Here is a 19,093-nt window from a genome sequence, read left to right as displayed (position 1 = left end):
CTGGTCCAGCGCAGCGGCTTAATAGCCGGTCAACGCGAACAAGCGTTATCTACTCGCCAACCTTTTACTTATCGTTTCTATTATTTATCATTACGTTTGTACCGATTTTACTTTTATTATACGTTGGTATTATCAGTTGACCGCATTTGGACTATCTGCGTCGCGTATCATATTTCAAATATATGTTCGCGATGGTGACCTTTTTCCTTCGTAGTTTTTCTTTTCTTCCTCTTTGCTCGGAGAACAAGATAAATTTATCACTGCCAGTTGTCTGCAAATCAAAGTCCTTGCATAACTGAAAATACAATCGTGCGATCCGTAATAGCACGGAATAACGGAATAACTTACGAAACTATGCTTAAAAAAGAGCGAAACGAGTATCCGCGTATATTCGATCGATCGAGCTTCGATATTCCATTCCTGCTCGTCCTCTTGCTTCGTCCGGCGATTGTCAGTTTACAGAATTGTGCAAATTAAAACCGTGCTGGTTCTCGGAAATGACTTTGATCGCGATCAACGATACATCTGGAGCAAGGTCTTTGAAAATTTCCTAATAATTAGGTCGATCTCGTTAAACAACACCACGATACCCAAAACCTACGCACGTCCGATATTTTGGGTTTGTCGCGCCGACATCCAAATTCGCTCCTTGAAAACAAGCTAGTAAACTAGTGATCGGTGCACCGTGATACGCGATAGAAGTGGTAAAAAAGAAGGAAAGAGCGGAAAATATCAATCGTAACGGAGGAAATTATAGGTAAACACAGGACGCGATATAGGGAAAAGACAAAGTCACCCTAGCCGATTCGTAGGAACATCGTGTGTGCGCTATGGACGTTCTAAGGAGGCTTTAGATACAGAAAACTCACGCGCGCCTAATAAACGATAATTACATGGCGGTACACGCGGTTATTTTCACAGGAATGTCACTCGTTCCGACGACACAAGCAGAAATAAACGTTTACACGTTTACGCGTAAATGCAAAGTCAAGCTGTGTAGCAAACGTTCTTCTGGCAAATTCTACGCGAGCTCGTTCGTCGATGAAACGAAAACAGAAAACGAGAAATAAAGTAAAAGGAAGAAAAAGAAAAAAAGGAGAGAAAGAAGAAAAAAAAAAAATGAAAACGATGTACGTATTTTGTCTTAATGTCTTTCATCGAGTTTAGGATTTTTATAATTGACGCATCGTCCATCCGTTTGTCGGTAACGCGAAATAGGATATTCGGATGGTAAGGCACTTTACGAAAAGCGCGTTTAGTTTCATAGTCTACGAAATTATCGACTACGTATCTCGTCGGTGACATATTCAACGCGTATCGGTGGCGATTATCGCGTCTAGTCGTTTTCCATTGAAATCGCAGACGAGCGTCTATTCCTACTCTAAGGTATGGTAGTTATCGCTACAACTGCTACGATATCGACAGTCGGTACGATAGGGACGGATACGTTGGTATACAGGCTAGTCGGGAAAGTAGAGCGCGAACAAACGTAAATTTGAAATTGCGGAACTTTTCAGTTTGCGAATACGAAAAGTATTTTTGCAGGCCGCGAAGCAGATCGACGTTTAACGATTTCCACGTAGCGAAACGAAAATGACAACACCGGATGCAGCTCGTTCTCATAATAATTGTTTATTGTTGAAGTGATATAGATATAATGATCCGTAACGTAATTCAACTACAATGAGACAAGTTGCGTAACTAGCAAGATTCGTGTTTATACATGGATTATACAATATGTACAGAAAACCTAAGATCGTACAAGCAATACTTTGTTTTGGACAACTTCACAGGACTCGCGATCGGGGAATAGCTGCCAGCCTTTCCGTGCCCCCCCCCCCCTTTCCCATCTTTTCTTCTCTTTTCCTTTTACTTTTTTCACTTTTTTTTTTCTCGTCCATTCCTTAATTTAAAAACGACCATTGCGCAAGCACGCGAAACATCTGCACACGTGAAACTAGTAAACGTTCCACGTAACTTACGAAACATTTTTAATAGCACACTAACGACTTACATCCACTTCTCTAACCCGACATTTTTTCGCCTTTTACACTTATCGCGTGTTTGTTATTTACAACGGTATCTATATACACGTACATATGTATACGATAGTCACTGTGAAAGGAGACTTTTTGATTGTTTCCCTAAACGCTACCTTTTACGCTCTCGAGCGCTCTCTCCTAGCATCGATCGTATCGTTTTCTTCTTTTCCTTTCTAACTCGAATTTTACATTTACTCGAATTTCGGTTTCTTCTTCTTCTTCTTCTTCTTCTTCTTCTTCTTGTTGCTTCATTTTGTCTTCTCGTTGTTCCGGGATGAATCGACAATCATTATCGGACCGTGTTTCTTTATAAAAACAGTGATTAATTATCGCAGTTAATTTCCTTTATCGTGGATTCGCACGACGAACGATTACTATCGTAAAATAAACGCATAACCGCCGTACAGATGGACACGTATGTTTATCGACAACGAACCTAAGAAACGAAATACTGCTAAAGGCAGGTGGATTCGATCGTCACTGGCAGACGGTCAACCGCGAATCGATTCCGTCTCGCGAGCCATATCTTCAGAAACACATTTACGCGAGAACGTTAAAAAACGTTCGTACCCTTTGTTCTTTCGGCTGCTTGTTCCATACGCTCGTTCCATACAAATCTGTCCGCTGTATTCCTGCTGATCGAAGCCGTTAGTTTCCAGCCGTGGCTCCTTTTCTTTTATCCGGTTCGCGCTTTTCTCGCTTTTACGCGGATACAACGATGCAACGAAATTTCACCGAATTACCGAATCGTTATTAAGAAATACGAAAACAGAGAGAAATTAGCGCGCAAACCAGAGACGGTTGCATCGAATATCTTTCAAATATATTTCCTCCTTTGAATTTGTCGAAAAGGCCAATTCTGTTAAAATATATGTTTTATTTCCACCGTTACACAGTATCTGCGTATCTTCGTACGAAACTTTCGTCCGAAACTCGCCAAGCATTTTCCATCTAACGTCCTCGATCGTAATAACTAGTCGTTTTCCGCAATTCTTGATCAACGTATAGCCACCGTGGAGACCCGGGGATCGCGCGACACCGCGATACACCGTGCTCCTCTTATTATCCTCTTGTTTTGCAACGAGAGTCGTCGAATCGACCGAGTTCTTAAAAAGTTACATCTAAGCTAGTTAAAAATCAGATAAATTACGTAAAGTGCTTAATGGACACACGTATGCAGCATTGCTATCGTTACTTTTTACACGTTTCTTTACATGCGTATCGTATCTCATCTATTATTAGTATTTTTATTTATTTATCTATCCTTTGTTCGCATTTGACGATTAAACGCGAGAACATACAGGAAAGCCATTATACACGAGAGTATTAACTTTTCGAGTACGAACGAACGCGATCGATCGCGCACAGTCCACGACGTATGCCTGTTCGATCGCATCGTATTCGCATCGTATTCGCATCGTATTCGCATCGTATTCGATAGATTTCTTCGCAAACGTACGATTACCGATAACTTTCTCGCCACGCGGCCTTGTTAAACGAGGTTACGCGTCTCTTCGTTACCACTGAGCTCGCGTAATATCCAATTTCCAACTCTTGCTTGCTTTTCACTTCCATTTTCACACGATTCCTGACAAACGCACGCTCGGACCAAGCGACATTATCGTTCGCGCGCTTCCACCCAACTCTTCGAGAATGCCAGTTTTCTACGCGCGTAGAAAATAACGTCGCTTGTCCCGGTTTAGCTTTTTCCATCCTGCGATGCACCACATTGCCTTCTTTTTTGAATACTTACGATCTTTCACGTTCGATGACAAATCGGATAAAAAGCGCGAACAAATTTTTATATAAACCGAACCAAAGTTACTTCGTAACTTTATCAAACCGTTTAAACGTCCGTTTCTTTTAATTCGATCGTCGATGGATCATCGTCGGAAGTCAGTTTACGATGCGACGTAGTAACGATACACTTATCTCGGATAAGAAGAAATTAGAAGAAATTAGAAGAAAGAGGAAGACCAGTCTCGTGGATTCCGTATAAACGCACGTGCAGTCATAGGTGCCTGGTAACACAGCGTCGATTCTACGCGTAACGATGCATCGTTGACCGAGAAAGAATCGCAGTTTGACCGAACGGCGGTCGAACGAGGTGCGTCGGACCTAGGAAAACACTCGAGATCGATGGGTATCGGGGGAACGCAAAACGACGTCGGCTGTCTTTCCGTATAAAATAACGACGGGACACGTTGGCGGTGCGCGCTGTACATCCGGTGTAAATAATAATACTATGATACAAAGTATAAGTACATTGGTTTAAACGATTGCAGGCTGCTCCTCTCATATCACAGCGAGGGCGCTGCCGGGCCCGCTTCGAAACTCCTAAAAACGCCGTTCTCTCGAAGGAAAAAAGAAAAAAAAATGAAAAAAAAAATGAAAAAAAAAAGAAGAAACGAGAAAGAAAGCGACGCATGTACTCGCACGTGTATACAACTCGTACCTTTTCGTACCGATACAATATTTATATATCTATATATTTATATATATTTATGTATATATATATATATATATCATCTTCTTTCTTTATGTATATATTTATATCTTCCTGTACGGGATATCTCGTATAACCGGTGGTTGTACCTCGAACTATTCTTATTTTCGTTTACGAAATAAAGTCAAATGCTGAAAAGAGATCGGCTCGAGATTCTAATCGACATCGAAATTTTGAAATGGACGACGACGCGCGTTTTAACCTCCGTGTTGCGTCGCGTACGAGAACCACGACGTTCGGAGGTGGTATCGATCAGACAATATACCCCGTATAGGCGCATTTTATAATAATAACGTACGATAACTCTAAGTGAGGTGACCACCACTGTCGCGTATGGACGGTCAGAGTGTGGAGGGCCAGGACGTCGCGGCGCCACGTGTCTTGCGGCCCTCGTGGACTCAGTCTAGGCACCGCGTCCGTCGTCCCTCGTGCGAAAGCACGTGACGCGGGGAAGAGTTCTCAAGAGGGACCCGGTTATCGAAGTTCGTGCTCCTTCCAAGGTCCTCTCGATCGCGTTTAAGACTAGTGTGACAATAGGAACATGGTATCTGCTCTGGCTCTGGGGATCAAGAAAGATATGTCGTCGAACGTTCGACACGTCCGAGTTCTTCGGCTCGCGAAATGCACTGAAACACTACTTCCGGCTCCATATAAACGTCTCGTTGCTCTCTCTCTCTCTCTCATTCTCTCTCTCATTCTCTCTCTCTCTCTCTCATTCTCTCTCTCTCTCTCATTCTCTCTCTCTCTCTCATTCTCTCTCTCTCTCTCTCTCTCATTCTCTCTCCCTCTCTCTCATTCTCTCATTCTCTCCCTGTCTCTATGTCCGTATGACAGCCAGGACGGAGTTCAGTCACCGAAAACGTGAAGCCTCGAGGAAGAAGGATATGTGTCGTTGACGGAGGTTCACGTGGCCAGTCCTTCGCCCCTGGCCGCCGCGGGCGGCGGAAGTCGAGCCGAAGGTGGAGTCGAGTTGCCCTCCGACCTGGTCGGCGGCTCCCTGTCGAAATGATGCTGAAGAGCGTCCCCTGTCCACGAGGACACGTTCGCGCTGCTCTGATTGCTTCCGTTGGAACTCGGCGTGCCTGGCGAGTGCGAGGGCGATGGCGTTTGAAAGAGCATGGACCCAGACGGTATCGAGGACTTGCCGTCGAGCAGCGGCCCGTTACTGTTCGCTGCCACCATCGGTTGCTTGTCGAGGGGGAAGCCAGCTCCAGCCGCGTACACCGAGCCGAATAATCCAGCGTACTTGCCAGCGGCCACGGAGTGACTCGGTAGACCGTTGTTGCTTTGAATCACCGAGATCTCGTTCAGCTGTAAGCAACGCGCGCCCCACCCGTTAGTTTCATTCGACGGCAATCGAACGGAATTACGAAACTAAGAAGAAGACGAAAGAAGGAACGATCGTCGATCGTCTCGCGACCACGGATTATTTTTCGGAGTCGCGACGCAGACTCTAGAGGGCCGGACCAGGGCCCTTCGGCTTTCTCGATATCTTCTTTAGATCGCGCGTATTTTCATATCGTTGGAGAAAAAGTACGATTACGGTTTTCCCTTTCGCGGTATCCGGTCGTTTAGCGGTACTTTGTCTGGCATTATTCTTCAGGTAGTTAGCTTTTAGTCGATAATGGTAGGTCAAAATGTATCGTACGCGGTTCGGTCGATGCACGACTATTCCGTTTATCGAAATCCGATCGATCCCGTCTTCGTGCTTTTCTCCGCGCGTTTCCAAGCACTGGCGATTCAAAGAGTCAACGAGTAGTCGACGCAGCCGTGCCGTTCGATTCCTCCGATCCTCCTCGATATCGTCGAAATGGTAACGATCGAGGCGAAACAAGATCGAAATCTCTCTTCGCGATAGGAAATTTTCGAATAATCGCTCACCTTCTGCTGCACGCCGTTAAGGAACGGCGCGGGTAGATACGGATAGAAAAGATCCGGCCGACGCTGCAGAAACTCCGAGTCCTTGGGAGTGATGGGTAGGGGAGGCAGATCCAGGGACATTCGTCGACCTCGTCGAGAAGCTCCGTTGGTCCACATATGAGTACCCATGTGTACCTGCGATCAGAAGAAGCGAAACCTCCAGTCAACGCGACTGTTAACGATCTTCTTCGGTGTCGCTGATCTTTCATCGAGCTTTGCAGTATCTTTCTGTTTCGTTCCTGTACGTTACGCGTCAGCGTTAGTACAAGCGGTAGCAGCTAGCTGATGTTAGTGAATAAACTCGAAGAATCCAGAGACACGGGGATAACAAGATAGCGGAGAGAGAAGAGAGACGGGAAAACTGACGGATAACGAAGAAAGTAACGGAAAGAGACAGAAATAGAAAGAAAGAGAGAGAGAGAGAGATAAATAGATAGATAGATTGATAGATAGATGGATGGATAGATAGATAGATAGATAGATAGATAGATAGATAGAGAGAGAGAGAGAGAGAGACAGAGACAGAGAGTGAGAATGAGAGTGAGAGTGAGAGAGACAGACAGACGGAGAGAAACAGGAAAAATGATGCGTATACCTTGAGATTGCCCTTGGTGGTGAAGGCCTTCTGGCAGACGGTGCATCGGAACGGTTTGTCGCCTGTGTGAGTTCTCATATGGATCTGCAGCGCCGAAGATGAGGAGAAATTCTTATTGCAAATCTGGCACAAGTGTTTGCTCGGCACGCCTGCAAATACACACACAGAGTTTCGCTGAACAGACCCTGACGCAAGTTTAACGAAGGTTCTCAAGCTTGTCTCTTTTCTTCGAGAGAGAGAGAGAGAGAAAGATAGAGAGAGAGAGAGAGAGGGAGAGAGAGAGAGAGGAGAGAGAGATAGAGGAGGGAGATAGATAGATAGAGATAGATAGATAGATGGATAGATAGATAGATAGATAAATAGAGAGAGAGAGAGAAAGTTTTACTTGGAAAAATGATCCGTTCGCGGGTGAGATTCAGGACGGAAGACGAAAGAAACGAGAAATGAAAGAGAAAGCGAAGCGAGCTATCGGCAAGGGAGAGAGCGCGCGATGCGAAGGGAAGCGCAAGCGAGTGCACGAGTAAGCGAAGCTGGTGTATATACGTGAAACAGCGGTGGCTACTTTGGCGTTTCGACCGAAGCTCGACGGCGATCTCTGGTAGCGAGAAACAGTCGAACCTGGCAAGCGAAGCCTCTCGGATCGTTCGAACTGTGCTCGATGAAGAAGCAGACCGATCAAACGCTTTTCAACCGGTTTCCAAGCTACTTACTGGCTGGTCTCTTTGGTGCTGGCAGCTCCCCCTCTGGCGGCGATCTCTTCACGGCGATGCTTTGTTCCATCGAAGTCGGAGGCATCGGCGGAGGAGGCGGTGGGGGCGGTGGCGGCGGCGGCGGTAAGCTCGAATCCTCCGCGCACATCGGACTTCTCGAGGTTTCGTGCTCCTGAGATTGCTGTTGGTGTTGCTGCTTCGAGTCGCTGAACAAATGCGGCGGCATGTCGCGGATCTTGTGAGTCAGCATGTGCTGCTTCATGTTCCCCTGTGTGAGAGAAAACATTGCTCGGTTACATCGTCGCCAACCAGACAGCTTCGAGTTCAATCACTTCATCGATCACACCACTCTGCATAATTTCTCGCGATTCGACGTCGTATCGCTTTTCAACTTTTCCTTACTTAGACAAATATTTTCTATAGGTTATTCGGACAAAAGGAACAATCACGGTCGAATCGTACGACAAATTCGAAGGCTCTTTCGATTAGTCGACTGGCCAAAATTGAGTCGACGTTCCATACGCTCGTCTTGCCAGGAAAAAGGAAGAAAGAAGAAAGAAGAAAGAAGAAAGAAGAAAGAAGAGAGAAGAGAGAAGAGAAAAGAGAGAAGAGAGAAGAAAGGAGGAAAGAGAAAACGAATGGCGTAAGGTCGAACGAAGAATACATAGTGGTGTTATCATAGTTGTTGTTTCATTGTCAAAATGCAGCAGGCTCTTACCAGGAGGCCGTGCGCCGAGGGTAGAAGTCCGAGGGCGGGCGACATCAGCGGGGGTAGGCGGATGGCAGGATAGACAGGCGTCAGCCCCCGCCCCCCTCCGGCTCCTTTCCGCCCCCGGTTCTTCCGATCCTCAGGTCGCCGCCGCCGCCTGCGTTTCGCTTTTTCTCGACTACTGGCGCACGCTGATCCAAATTGAGGATCGGGTGAAGTGATCGAACTGTTAGCGGGCAACGGTTGAGACGCACAGATGCATGCTTGCTGCCCGGAACCATCGTTCTGAAAGTATCGTAGAAAAAACAAAGATACAGAGCTGGCCAAACCTGAACCGACTGGCGCGATTTGATCGTCGTTTTCTATTTTTTTTTCACGATTATCGATTCGTCGTTCGAGTTTCCGTTAATACGTTGATTCGGATATATCGCGTTAGTATCTATTTCCCTCTCTAAAAGCAACAAAGCGTAAGCGTTCGCCGCGAAGGAATCGCGCAACTGGATCACCGACTTGCATATATTTTTTCTAAACTTGGTATTAGTCGTAGCGTTGATCCTAGCGTTAATGACCATATATATATATGTCGGGTTTACATTAGAATTAGGATTAGGGGCGTGAAACGAATCTTCGTTTGGGTTACACGTTGTCGTTATGCAATAGAGAAGACATTGACTAGTGCAAATACGATTATTATAGAACCGGACAAGTAACCGCGGTAGTTAGGTACTCGAGAAACTAATGACAATGATCCTAGGTTCAATAACGAATCCGCGGTCGACGGGATGATAGATGAACGTACTCACAAAATCTAAGCCGGACGCGTAATATTCACTGATCGTAAAGAGTTACTCCTTTCATCAATGAGATCGCGAGCGAGAATGTCTTTCCCGTCCCGATGATGCCACAGAGGAAAACTATAACGGGGTGTATCTAAGGACACGAGATCATCGGGTTCGTCGAGAAAAGCCTTCGTTCAGAAAGTAAGGGAAATTGGCGTTGCTGCTAATTGGTCAATCTCCATATCGGTGGTTAGAAAAAGATGCTAGCCGCCCTCGAGGGAAAGTTGCTAGTGGGAGACGCCGCTCGTTGAAAAATATGTCTCCCCTATCTTCCCGTAGTTGGGACAGAGACTGTTTGTCTGTTTGAAGGACTTTAGTTAACTAAACCTTAAGATTTATAACGGGCCCTCGGGCTAGCCAAACATGTACTGCGGAGACGTATCGACATCTGGCAATCATCTTACTCGAAGAATAGGGTCTGCGTGTGGCGAGCCACGGAACAGAAACCGTTGGAATGTTTACTGCCGCGTGTCGCCACGAATATTTCTTTTAAGGAGAGCTATAGAATTACTCCATACCTTTGTTAGACAAAGCGTTCATCCCGTGACCGCGGCTACGTTCGGCGACTGACTGTCGCCTCGAGCCCAAGCTCATTATCACGACTCTCGAACAATTACAATCGGATTGAATAACTACAATTGTTCAATTACAGCTATAGTAGACTCTAGGTTACAATGTTGCGGGATTATCCAAAATTCCAAAGGCTCCGGTGTTCTTTCATCTCCGACATATATATATATATAGTATCGATATGATATAGCGTTACTTTTACATCGATTCGTACATATCGGCAGACAGAGAGCAATTCTAAATCCGAAATCTTAATTTCCGTCTAACGGAATGGCACGAGACGCTTTTACAACTACGTAGAAATGTTTCTTCGCGTTCCTCCTTTCATTCGATCTTTTTCCCATATTCGTGTATTTGTAAAGGGCGATCACGTAATTAAAATAACGAAAACTTTTATACGAATTTAAACGCGAGAGAGTTACTACGCGTAACTCGCTAACGATTCTTCGATTTTCACGAGACGTTGAATTAAGCGTTCCAAGTTGTTCTCGTACTGCGAAGCGTTCGAGTCGTTGAAAGCGAATCAAACTGGAAATTTCGATAACGTCTTACGCCTTTTTCTAGCAAGTAAGTGCAAATGGTTGCTGGAACGTGGCAAAAAATCCGTCACAACCTTTAAATGCCAACGATAAACGCGAAGAAAAACGATTAGAAAAGAATACCGGAAGAGAAGAATAGATTTACAGGTTATTAGGAACGAGGCGATCGTATTTGATCGATTCGATTCGTTGCACGATTCCTCTCGACGCTCGTTTGGCGAGCAGCAAACAATTCTCGGAATGAGCGCGTCCAATTCCATCGTCCCGATCCCATCGTCCCGATCCCATCGAACGTAAGAGAGTTACGTTACCTTTGTGGAAAAGCCTCTGTCGCATATGCTGCATTTGAAAGGTCGTTCCTTCGTGTGGCTCCGGTAATGAATCTCCAGCGCGGAGTTGCACGCAAATGTCTTGTAGCAGATATTACACGTGGTGTTTCCACGCACTGTAACAGATCGTACTTCTTTACAATTGCTTCCCGACACTTTCACACGCTTCTACCGTCCGTGAAAGCAATTTGTAACCGCGATTCGACTCTCGTAAACTATCCGTCACGAACGCGAAAGACAGAAAGAGAGAGAGAGAGAGAGAGAGAGAGAGGGGGGGGAGAGAGAGAGAAAGGGAGAGAGCGCGAGCGAACGCCGGCCGAGAACGACCGCTAGCGAACGCGAGCCTCCGGAACTCGAAGCCGATCGTTATCCGCGTGCCGTAGCTGCTCCGAGAACAACGTTAGACTCGCTTGGTTTTCTTCGACGGAAGGAGTGAAATGAATCGTACAGGCAACAATCCGTTCTTTGCAAAGAAATTTATTTATTTACTTATCAAATGTCCATAGTTTCGATCCTTCCTTACGCAAAAAAGGAATACAACAACTGATATTTGTGCACGCAAGTTCTGTATCTAGTCTATCCGTACTTTTCTTTCTTCTTTTTTTCTCTTTTTTCATGTCATGATTGAAATTAAGAGAGAGAGAGAGAGAGTCAGAGAGAGAGAGAGAGACAGACAGACAGACAGACAGAAGAGAGAGAGAGAGACAGACAGACAGACAGAAGAGAGAGAGAGAGAGAGAGAAATCATAGGTGTTCAAAGAGATAATAAAAAGAGTGTCAAGCGGGAGGGTAGGAGTGCTAGGTCCGGCTACACCACAAGTAGGATACGTCGATATACAGCTTGGATAAAGGTGGACGAATCAGTCAGACTGGCGGTGAGGATCGGTGAATCGTGTCAGATCGATCGGGAGGTGTAGCAGGAACTGCAGCTCGCCCTGATGCTAGCAGCGCCTACCTGCTGGCCCTCCGACAGCCAGGCCGAGCGGGTTGTAGGTGGACGTAGCAGCCAACACGGCTGACGTGGTCAGGGAAGCCAAGGGCCCGGCGGCACCGCTTCCAGGAGTCACGGTGTTTATCGAGCTGACGCTGTTTATGCTCGACGAACCGATGCTGCTGGTAGACGGCGACGATGAGACCGCTTGCAGCAGGCCTGCGAACATGCCGAACGGATGCGGATGGTGGGTGGTGGTTTGCGGAGGTGGCGTTGGCACTGACGCTACCGAGGCCGGAGTGGACGATGCCCGAGGCGTCAAATCTAACGGCGCGCCAGGATTCGGCGGACTGTTGCTCTTCTCGCTGCCGTTGTAACGGTGAAACGGCGGCGACCTGGCGGCGTTTCCTATCGTCGACGCGGCTGTCGTCGTGATCGTTCGCACCTGATTCTCGAGAGCGGCCAGCGAGGTCGAGAAGCTGGGCAAAGACACGTCCTTGTGATCGTTCTCTTCGCTTTCGCGATCCTGTTCGTCCTCTAGGTCGCCGCGACTCGCGTCGCGATTGCATCTCTCGTCCTCCTCTCTGCGATCGTCCTCCTCGTCCTCCTGGTCGTCCGCTTCCTCGCTGTGCTCCTCCGCGTACCTTGCCTGATGCTGTTGCTGCTGCTGCTGTTGTTGCTGTTGCTGTTGCTGCTGCTGTTGCTGATGCTGTTGTTGCTGAAGGTGCGGCTGTTGAGGCTCGTCCTTCGCGTCGATGTCGTTTTCTTGACTCTGTCTCTCCAACTGTTGGCGAGTTGGAGGAAAGCTCAACGGGAATCCAGGTCCAGCGGGGTGAATCGGTGGAAAGCCTTGAGGAAGAAACGACGCCAACGGATGGTGCGGATAACCCGGCGGGAACTCGTTCACCTCGCCGGCTTGAATTTGCTCCGGACTGAGCTCCGTCGGCTCGCCGGTGTGCAATCGTATGTGCTGCTGAAGCACCAACGCGTTGGTAAATTTCTTGTGACAAACGGGACACTGATGCAACATTCTGAGCGGCGGTTTCGCCCTGTGTACGCCCATGTGAGTCTTTAAGTTACCCTTGGTGGTAAACGCCCGGCCGCAGATCTTGCACTTGAACGGACGCTCGCCCGTGTGAGTCCTGTAATGCATCTGCAGTGCGCTCTTGCAGGACAGCACACGGTGGCAGATAACGCACTGGTTAGGATCGGACAGCTTGTGCTCGATGTTGTCGACCAACTGCTGCAACTTGGACGTTTCCGAGGTCTTGGTTATCTCGATCAAACTTTCCCAGGAGTTGTCGTTGCTGCCCGGCCGTGGCAACAGACTGGAATAGATAGCCGGATCCTTGGCCGGATCGATCATCTCGTTGGTAGAGACGGCGGCGGACGCGTTTACGGCTGGTGGTGCGGCGTGATGGGGTATTTGATGGTGCGCCGGTGGCCCTGGGAACAGAATTCCCGCGAACGATGTTTGAAGGCTTCCACTGCTCGCGCTACTACTCGCAGGGGAGGCGCCGGGGTACGCGACAACGTGTTGCGGCAAACGATTGATGGTTCCACGACCGGACAAATTCTCCGGCTGCTCCTCGATCTCCTCGTCGACTTCCATGTCGCCGTCTCCCTCCAGTCGACCGCTCATCTTACTGTCCATGCTACAGTCTTCGTAAGTCTGCGGTTGAGAGGGTGGATTGACGGAGGATTGGGGTGAATTTAAATACCGTCTTGTCGTCTCCTCGAAATCCTCGCTCTCCTCCTCCGTGGGCTCCTCGGCCTCCTCCGGCTCTTTCTTCGGCGTTATCCTCTCGGTCGGTTCCTGGCTCATAGATCGTTGCTGTCGCTGGTATTGTTCCTGCATAGGCGATCGCTGCTCCAACTTCATCTCGTCCCTCTGCTCGAGCTGCTGCTTTTGATGATGATGTTGTTGTTGTTGTTGTTGTTGTTGTTGTTGTTGGTTGTGGTGGTGATGGTGGTGATGGTGATTGTCGTGAAAGGAATGACGAGAATTGGACACAACCGCGGGGGAATGTGGCGAGGTGGTCGGGGCAGTGGTAACGGGCTTGCTCAGGTTCTCCGGCACGTCCTGATCGTCCCGATGAGCGACAACCGGCGATCTGTACAAGGGTGGCATACCGGGAAGGGCTAAACTGAGCGGCAAGGGCGGCTGAGGAGGTAAGAAACCGTGCGCTGCCGCCGGGTGAAAAGAGGGATGGTGAGAAGGTGGTGGCGGCGGCGGTGACGGCATCGGTCTCTGACCGGAGGCGATTTGTTGTAGCAAGGGTGGGTGGTACTTGTCCAGGTGTTCCGGAACGGGATTCGGGTTCATCTTAACATGTGGAAACTTGGCCGTATGCCTCTGGAAGTGGACCTTCAGGTTCCCTTTCGTGGTGAAGCGGCTGCCGCAGACGTTGCATTTAAAGGGTCGCTCACCTGTGTGCGATCGTATGTGGATCTGAAGCGCCGAGTCGCTGCCGAACACCTTGCCGCAATACCGGCATCGGTGCTTGAAGAATGGCTCGCCGCGACCGCTACCGGACTTTGAATCGTACGGGGAGAGACGGGAGCCTTTTCCACCCCTGAACGCCAGCTCGTCGGCCAGGTTATTCGCCAGAAGTCCCTGGCTCGCGTTGTCCAGCACCTCCTGCGCTCTCTTCTGCAGCATCTCCAGGGTGTTTGGCTCGTGCAACGGTGGCGGATCGGTGTTGGTTATGATGGACGAAGCTAGGGAAGAACTGATCGAACAGAGAGGCGGTATCTGATGAGACATCGGCATCTGGCTACTGGTACTGGTAGTCGAGGTCGTGCCGGTCGCGTTCGACGAGGCCAACGGGATATTCAACGGGGACGCGCTGCTGGTCGGCGTCGGTCTTTCCTGAGCCAGGTTCGGCGTCACGGGAGCCGGCGAGGTTTGCCGATGGCTCGGTGGACGCGACGACGGAGGCGACGTTAGGCTCGACAGAGGTTTAGGCTGGATGATCGGCGACGGGGATATCTCCTTGCTATCCGACGGCTCACCCGGTCCTTGCTGCTGCACCGACTGATTGTGCGTGATGGACAGTTGCTGCTGCAGTTGACTGATCAGCTGCAGTTGAAACACTTGCTGATGTTGCAAGGTGTACAGGGTGCTTTGAAGCAACGCCAAGTCCTGCAGAGCGGCCTCGCTGTCCGCGCCTCCGGCCAACGCCGTCGCCGCGAACTGAGCCACCGCCACTTTCGTGTTCTGCAGAGCTTCCAGGGTGACGTGACTAGTTCCAGCGGGCGGGAACAGGCTGCCAGCGGCGCCACCTTCTACGAAATTGTTGTTGTTCTCCGCATCCTGCCTGTGATGCATCTGCTTGCGCGATCCTTCCTCGTCGTCCTCTTGCTCGTCCTGCTCGTCCACGCCTTCCTCTTCATCCTCCTCCAAAGCGTCTTCCTGATCCTTGTCGTCCTCCTCGCCCTGATGGCACCTGGATGCCGTGAGGTCCACCGCTTCGTCTCCGCCGACTCCTCCACCGCCACTCTCCTCGCCATCCGACGTAAACTCATTGTCTTCACCTGCAATACACACGCGACACCGCGATTAGCTTTCAGCGATTAGTTTCTTCCCAACGTTAAATATCCTACGAATATTCTATATCGTATCTTTCCCTATGTACGACGACGAGCAAGAGACGTAGAAGCCAGATCGAGCTACTTTCCGTGTAGCGAGGACGACATCAGCGCGAAGAAACCGTGCCAAAGTATCATCTGTATTCAACGTTCAAATCGTTTGTGCGTATCGCACTAATGACGAAAAAAAAAAGATATATATATATATATATATACAAAGCATCGGTCGTTCGAGATACCGCGTGTCGTGTGAATTTCAAATAGACAGTTCAGCGCGTTACCGATGCAGCAAGGAGCATTCGACGAACCAACTTTACATACGTATTAAGTAAGACGAGTAGGGGTATGTGGTACGCGTATGGAAGCGCTGCACGATGCATCTTCCTTATTCCAAGTGTAATCATCGATCCGGAAGGTTCGAACATGTACACGCTTCTCGCGGGAGAAACTTGGTTGGTCGTACGATTTTCACAACGTACGAGAACGTTAAAGACGCGAACGTCCAAGACCTGGATTTTCACGCTCGACAACTGGAACGGATTGGTAAGAAGGTGTTGGACCGAGCAAAACGTTTTATCGTTCGTACGTGACGAGTATGACGAATAGTTTATCGATCGATCGGGCTGAATCGATTACAAATATCGATTGACAACGCCATTTTGCTAGGAACGATAGAGAAAAATTGAGTTTAATAAAGCAAGAAAAAGAAAAAGAAAAAGAAAAAAAGAAACGGAATTTTCTAGATAGCCTACAGCGATAGTTTGAATATTTTACAAGCGTTTTACGTACTTTAGGTCGGTCGAGCTTGCAGCTTGCAACATAGAAACGTGAGAAGGTAAACGTTCGTCGTATCGAGTCCGATTCGAGACGTTCGATCGATCCGAGGATTTCGCGATACCGAGAATTTGTACGTTTCAATTCGATAAGAAGGGAGAATAGGAAAGTAACGAACGTCACCAGCTGGAACCAGTTTAACGGTCGAAGATGAAAGCTCATAAGGTTTCGTTTCACGACTAATGCGAACGCTCGCCAAGGCTGGAACGGGCCGAACGCTTGGCAAGTCGGCGCGTCATATTTAAAATGTACGGTGTCGCGGTGAAACCGAGGCAGAATGATTAATCGGATTCGTTCCGATTTTATTTACCACCCAGGCTTACCGACACCGGATAGAAGATGGCGTTCGTACGATCGGCGCGCACGATTTTCCGTTCTTGAAAACGGGCACACGAAAAATGTAACGAATCGCTGGATACGGGCACGAACGAGAGGAAAACAGCGGCAGAGGGGCCCGGCGACGAGAAACTCGGTGGAGAGAGAGGATCGTGCGCGTTCGCGTCGATGATAAGAAACGACGGCGCGGCGATTAGTATTCCGGAGCGCGGCGCGCGAACCCCACACCGCTGGAAACTTTTAATACGCGCACCGGGGCCAATGAAAAATGGAAATCGCTCGATTACCATTCCCGGCGGACCAAGTCGGACCCGTTCGAATCGCACCAGTTACAACGTTTCATTCGCCACCCGATGTAACCATCCACTAGAAAACTATGCAACCTCCAACTCGAACAACTTTCCATCACTCGTAGTACGCGAGACGAACTTTTCTCGAACGGGGAAAACGTAGAATGAAACGTGGAACGTGATCTTCTCTGTGACGGGAAAGAGAGGGAGAGGGAAAGGGAGGAAGATGGAGAGGAGAGTGGGGAGTGGAAACGGGGAGGGGGCAGAGGGACCAGAGGGGCCGGAGAGGCCGAAGAGGCCGGAGAGGTCAGTGGGGCCAGAGGGGCCGGAGGAGCCAGAGCGGCCAGAGCGGCCAGAGCGGCCAGAGCGGCCAGAGAGGTAGAGACAGAGGGGGGGGGGCGAATTTGCGGGAAGTCGTCGGCGCGGCGTGGAGATGCGTTCAAGGTCAACGGTTGCGTACCGGAAAATCGTGCGCACGAGAGTCTGGAGGGTCCGCGGTTGCCCTGCTTGATGCCGCGGCATTCGAGGCGGCGCGTGATGCTCCATCTCATGAGCCGCATGATCGCACGGGTTCGCGGAGCAGGAAGTTCGTGCGTGGCGCCGACTCGCGGAGGCGCGTGAAAGTCGCGCTGCGTTTCGGCCGGACGTCCGCGTGTCGAACGATGTCATCCGGCAAGGACGAGAGAGAACCGACTGATCGCTCGGTAAAGAGCCGGCCTGGGCGTAGGTAGCGTCGCGTCGCGCAACGTCACGCGTCACCCTTTCCCCCACCCTGTCCTCCCGCGCTCACCCCCACTAGCTGGCCCTCCCTCCACCGCGCGCAAGCCTCTATACATACGCACGGTTATGACAAGGAAGGCGGCGCGGTTCATAAATCAGGGGGTAAAAGGCGGGGCCTCGCCGAACCACTCAGCGCCCGGTTATTAATTATCATACAGAGGGAACCCCTTCTTCGCCGGTTCCACCTACGCCGAACCGACTTCCGGATCTACGGCTTCGTTGCGTGCGAACCGGCCACCGGAGTCATACGCTGCACGCGTCCGCTTTTCATTTCGCTCCCCGCGAGCCCGGTCGCTCGGCTGCCACGGGCACGGGAGGCGGGGGCGGAAGCGGAGTGCGAGACGATGCCGCTCGTCGAATAGACTCCCTTTGGTCCTCTGGAATGCGTCTAGAGTCTAGACGTCTCTCCTTTCTTCTTTTCTTTCTCTTTCCCTTCTCATTTCTTTCTTTCTCTCTTCATTCTCTCTCCTTTCTCTCTCCTTTCTCTCTTCTTCCACTTTTACTTCTCTTTTCTTCCACAGGCGACTCTCGATCCGAACACGGCACTGAAGATTCGAGAATCTGGCGGTGAAAAAGGAGCCACGTATACTTTGCTCGGAGAAATGCTTCCGAGACGGAGGTGCTTAAAATAACGGGAAGACAGATTGCTACTTATCGACGCCTTCTTCGTACCTCTGACGTTTCTCCATCGCTTCGTTATCTTCCGGTTAGTCTCGAGATTCTCGGAATCGTCAATGGATACGACCTTTTACAAATTATTCCAGTCTCGTTTTGTTTTTTTTTTTTTTTTTTACCAGAAACTGCGTAGCACTTTCTAGTTTGCTAGTCGCGACCAACGCAAATATCGACATTCCGTTTTCATCGACGACCAATCCATTCGAATTATTTTCATCTTCGATTGTCCTCGAAGCGGCGGCAAGATAACTGTACCATTAGGCCTGCGGCGTGCTGCTTTCGCTTCGAACCAGCACGACGTTCTTCGAAAAAGCTGTCCGATAAATTTATCTCGATGTTTGCCGATAGCGTTGAACAGCGTCGAAGAAACAACGATGCTCGAATTTAAAGGAAACCGACTTCTTACCGTTTTGTTCGAGAAACGGAAAGCTCGTTTTATCGTTTGTCTCTTCGACGCGTTAAACAATTTTACGAACGTATTTAGTTTCCTGTAATTTCATAAGCAGCGACGAACGACGGTCGACGATTCGAGCACGAGACAACGCGTGACAAATCGAAGATCGACGACCAGACACGACAGTCTGAATTTCCTATGAATTAATCGGCTGGTAACAGGCTTCACACGGGCGACGAACGAAAGCAGACTGGCTAGAGCGTAGCTTTTCGAACAAAGAAACAGCTGGCCGCGTCGAACGCAACGACTCGATAGAACCTTACTGGATTATCTATACTGGCCGTAAAATAGCTTTAATTCGATTACTCGTTATCGGGCGCGAACACCGGTATTTCGTACGGCTTCGTGAACAGCTTTCGACCTCTCGAACACCATCTACCAGCTTGCTTTACGCTTCGCCATCTCGAGCAGAGTTTTCCTTCTACGTTCGATTCGTCACTTTC

The 19,093-nt window shown here is 49.2% G+C and overlaps 1 protein-coding gene across 5 annotated transcripts in view; it reads right to left on the bottom strand.

Annotated features, from left to right (window-relative positions):
• Positions 1-5,340: 5,340 nt before the first annotated feature.
• LOC117238319 (homeotic protein spalt-major-like) overlaps positions 5,341-19,093 on the bottom strand; it is a 71,167-nt gene continuing 57,414 nt past the window's right edge. The window contains exons 1-8 of one of the 5 annotated variants that reach the window (XM_033503159.1): positions 17,202-17,494; positions 11,715-15,227; positions 10,742-10,875; positions 8,492-8,767; positions 7,774-8,041; positions 7,064-7,212; positions 6,430-6,603; positions 5,341-5,859 (exon numbers count right to left, since the gene is read on the bottom strand). In XM_033503159.1, the coding sequence (XP_033359050.1) occupies positions 5,452-5,859; positions 6,430-6,603; positions 7,064-7,212; positions 7,774-8,041; positions 8,492-8,767; positions 10,742-10,875; positions 11,715-15,227; positions 17,202-17,301 (5,022 nt within the window). In that variant the 5' untranslated portion in view covers positions 17,302-17,494 and the 3' untranslated portion in view covers positions 5,341-5,451. Of the gene's footprint in view, positions 5,860-6,429; positions 6,604-7,063; positions 7,213-7,773; positions 8,042-8,491; positions 8,768-10,741; positions 10,876-11,714; positions 15,228-16,070; positions 16,486-17,201; positions 17,495-19,093 lie in introns of those variants that run through there. The other 4 variants (XM_033503161.1, XM_033503157.1, XM_033503160.1 and 1 more) reach the window with 4 other exon arrangements.

This window comes from Bombus vosnesenskii, unplaced genomic scaffold (genome assembly GCF_011952255.1).
Source record: "Bombus vosnesenskii isolate JDL3184/JDL3185 unplaced genomic scaffold, Bvos_JDL3184-5_v1.1 scf7180000013448, whole genome shotgun sequence".
Taxonomy (NCBI): Eukaryota; Metazoa; Arthropoda; class Insecta; order Hymenoptera; family Apidae; genus Bombus; species Bombus vosnesenskii.
Note: the sequence above shows the minus strand (reverse complement) of the source record. Positions and strands in the feature narration are given on the sequence as shown.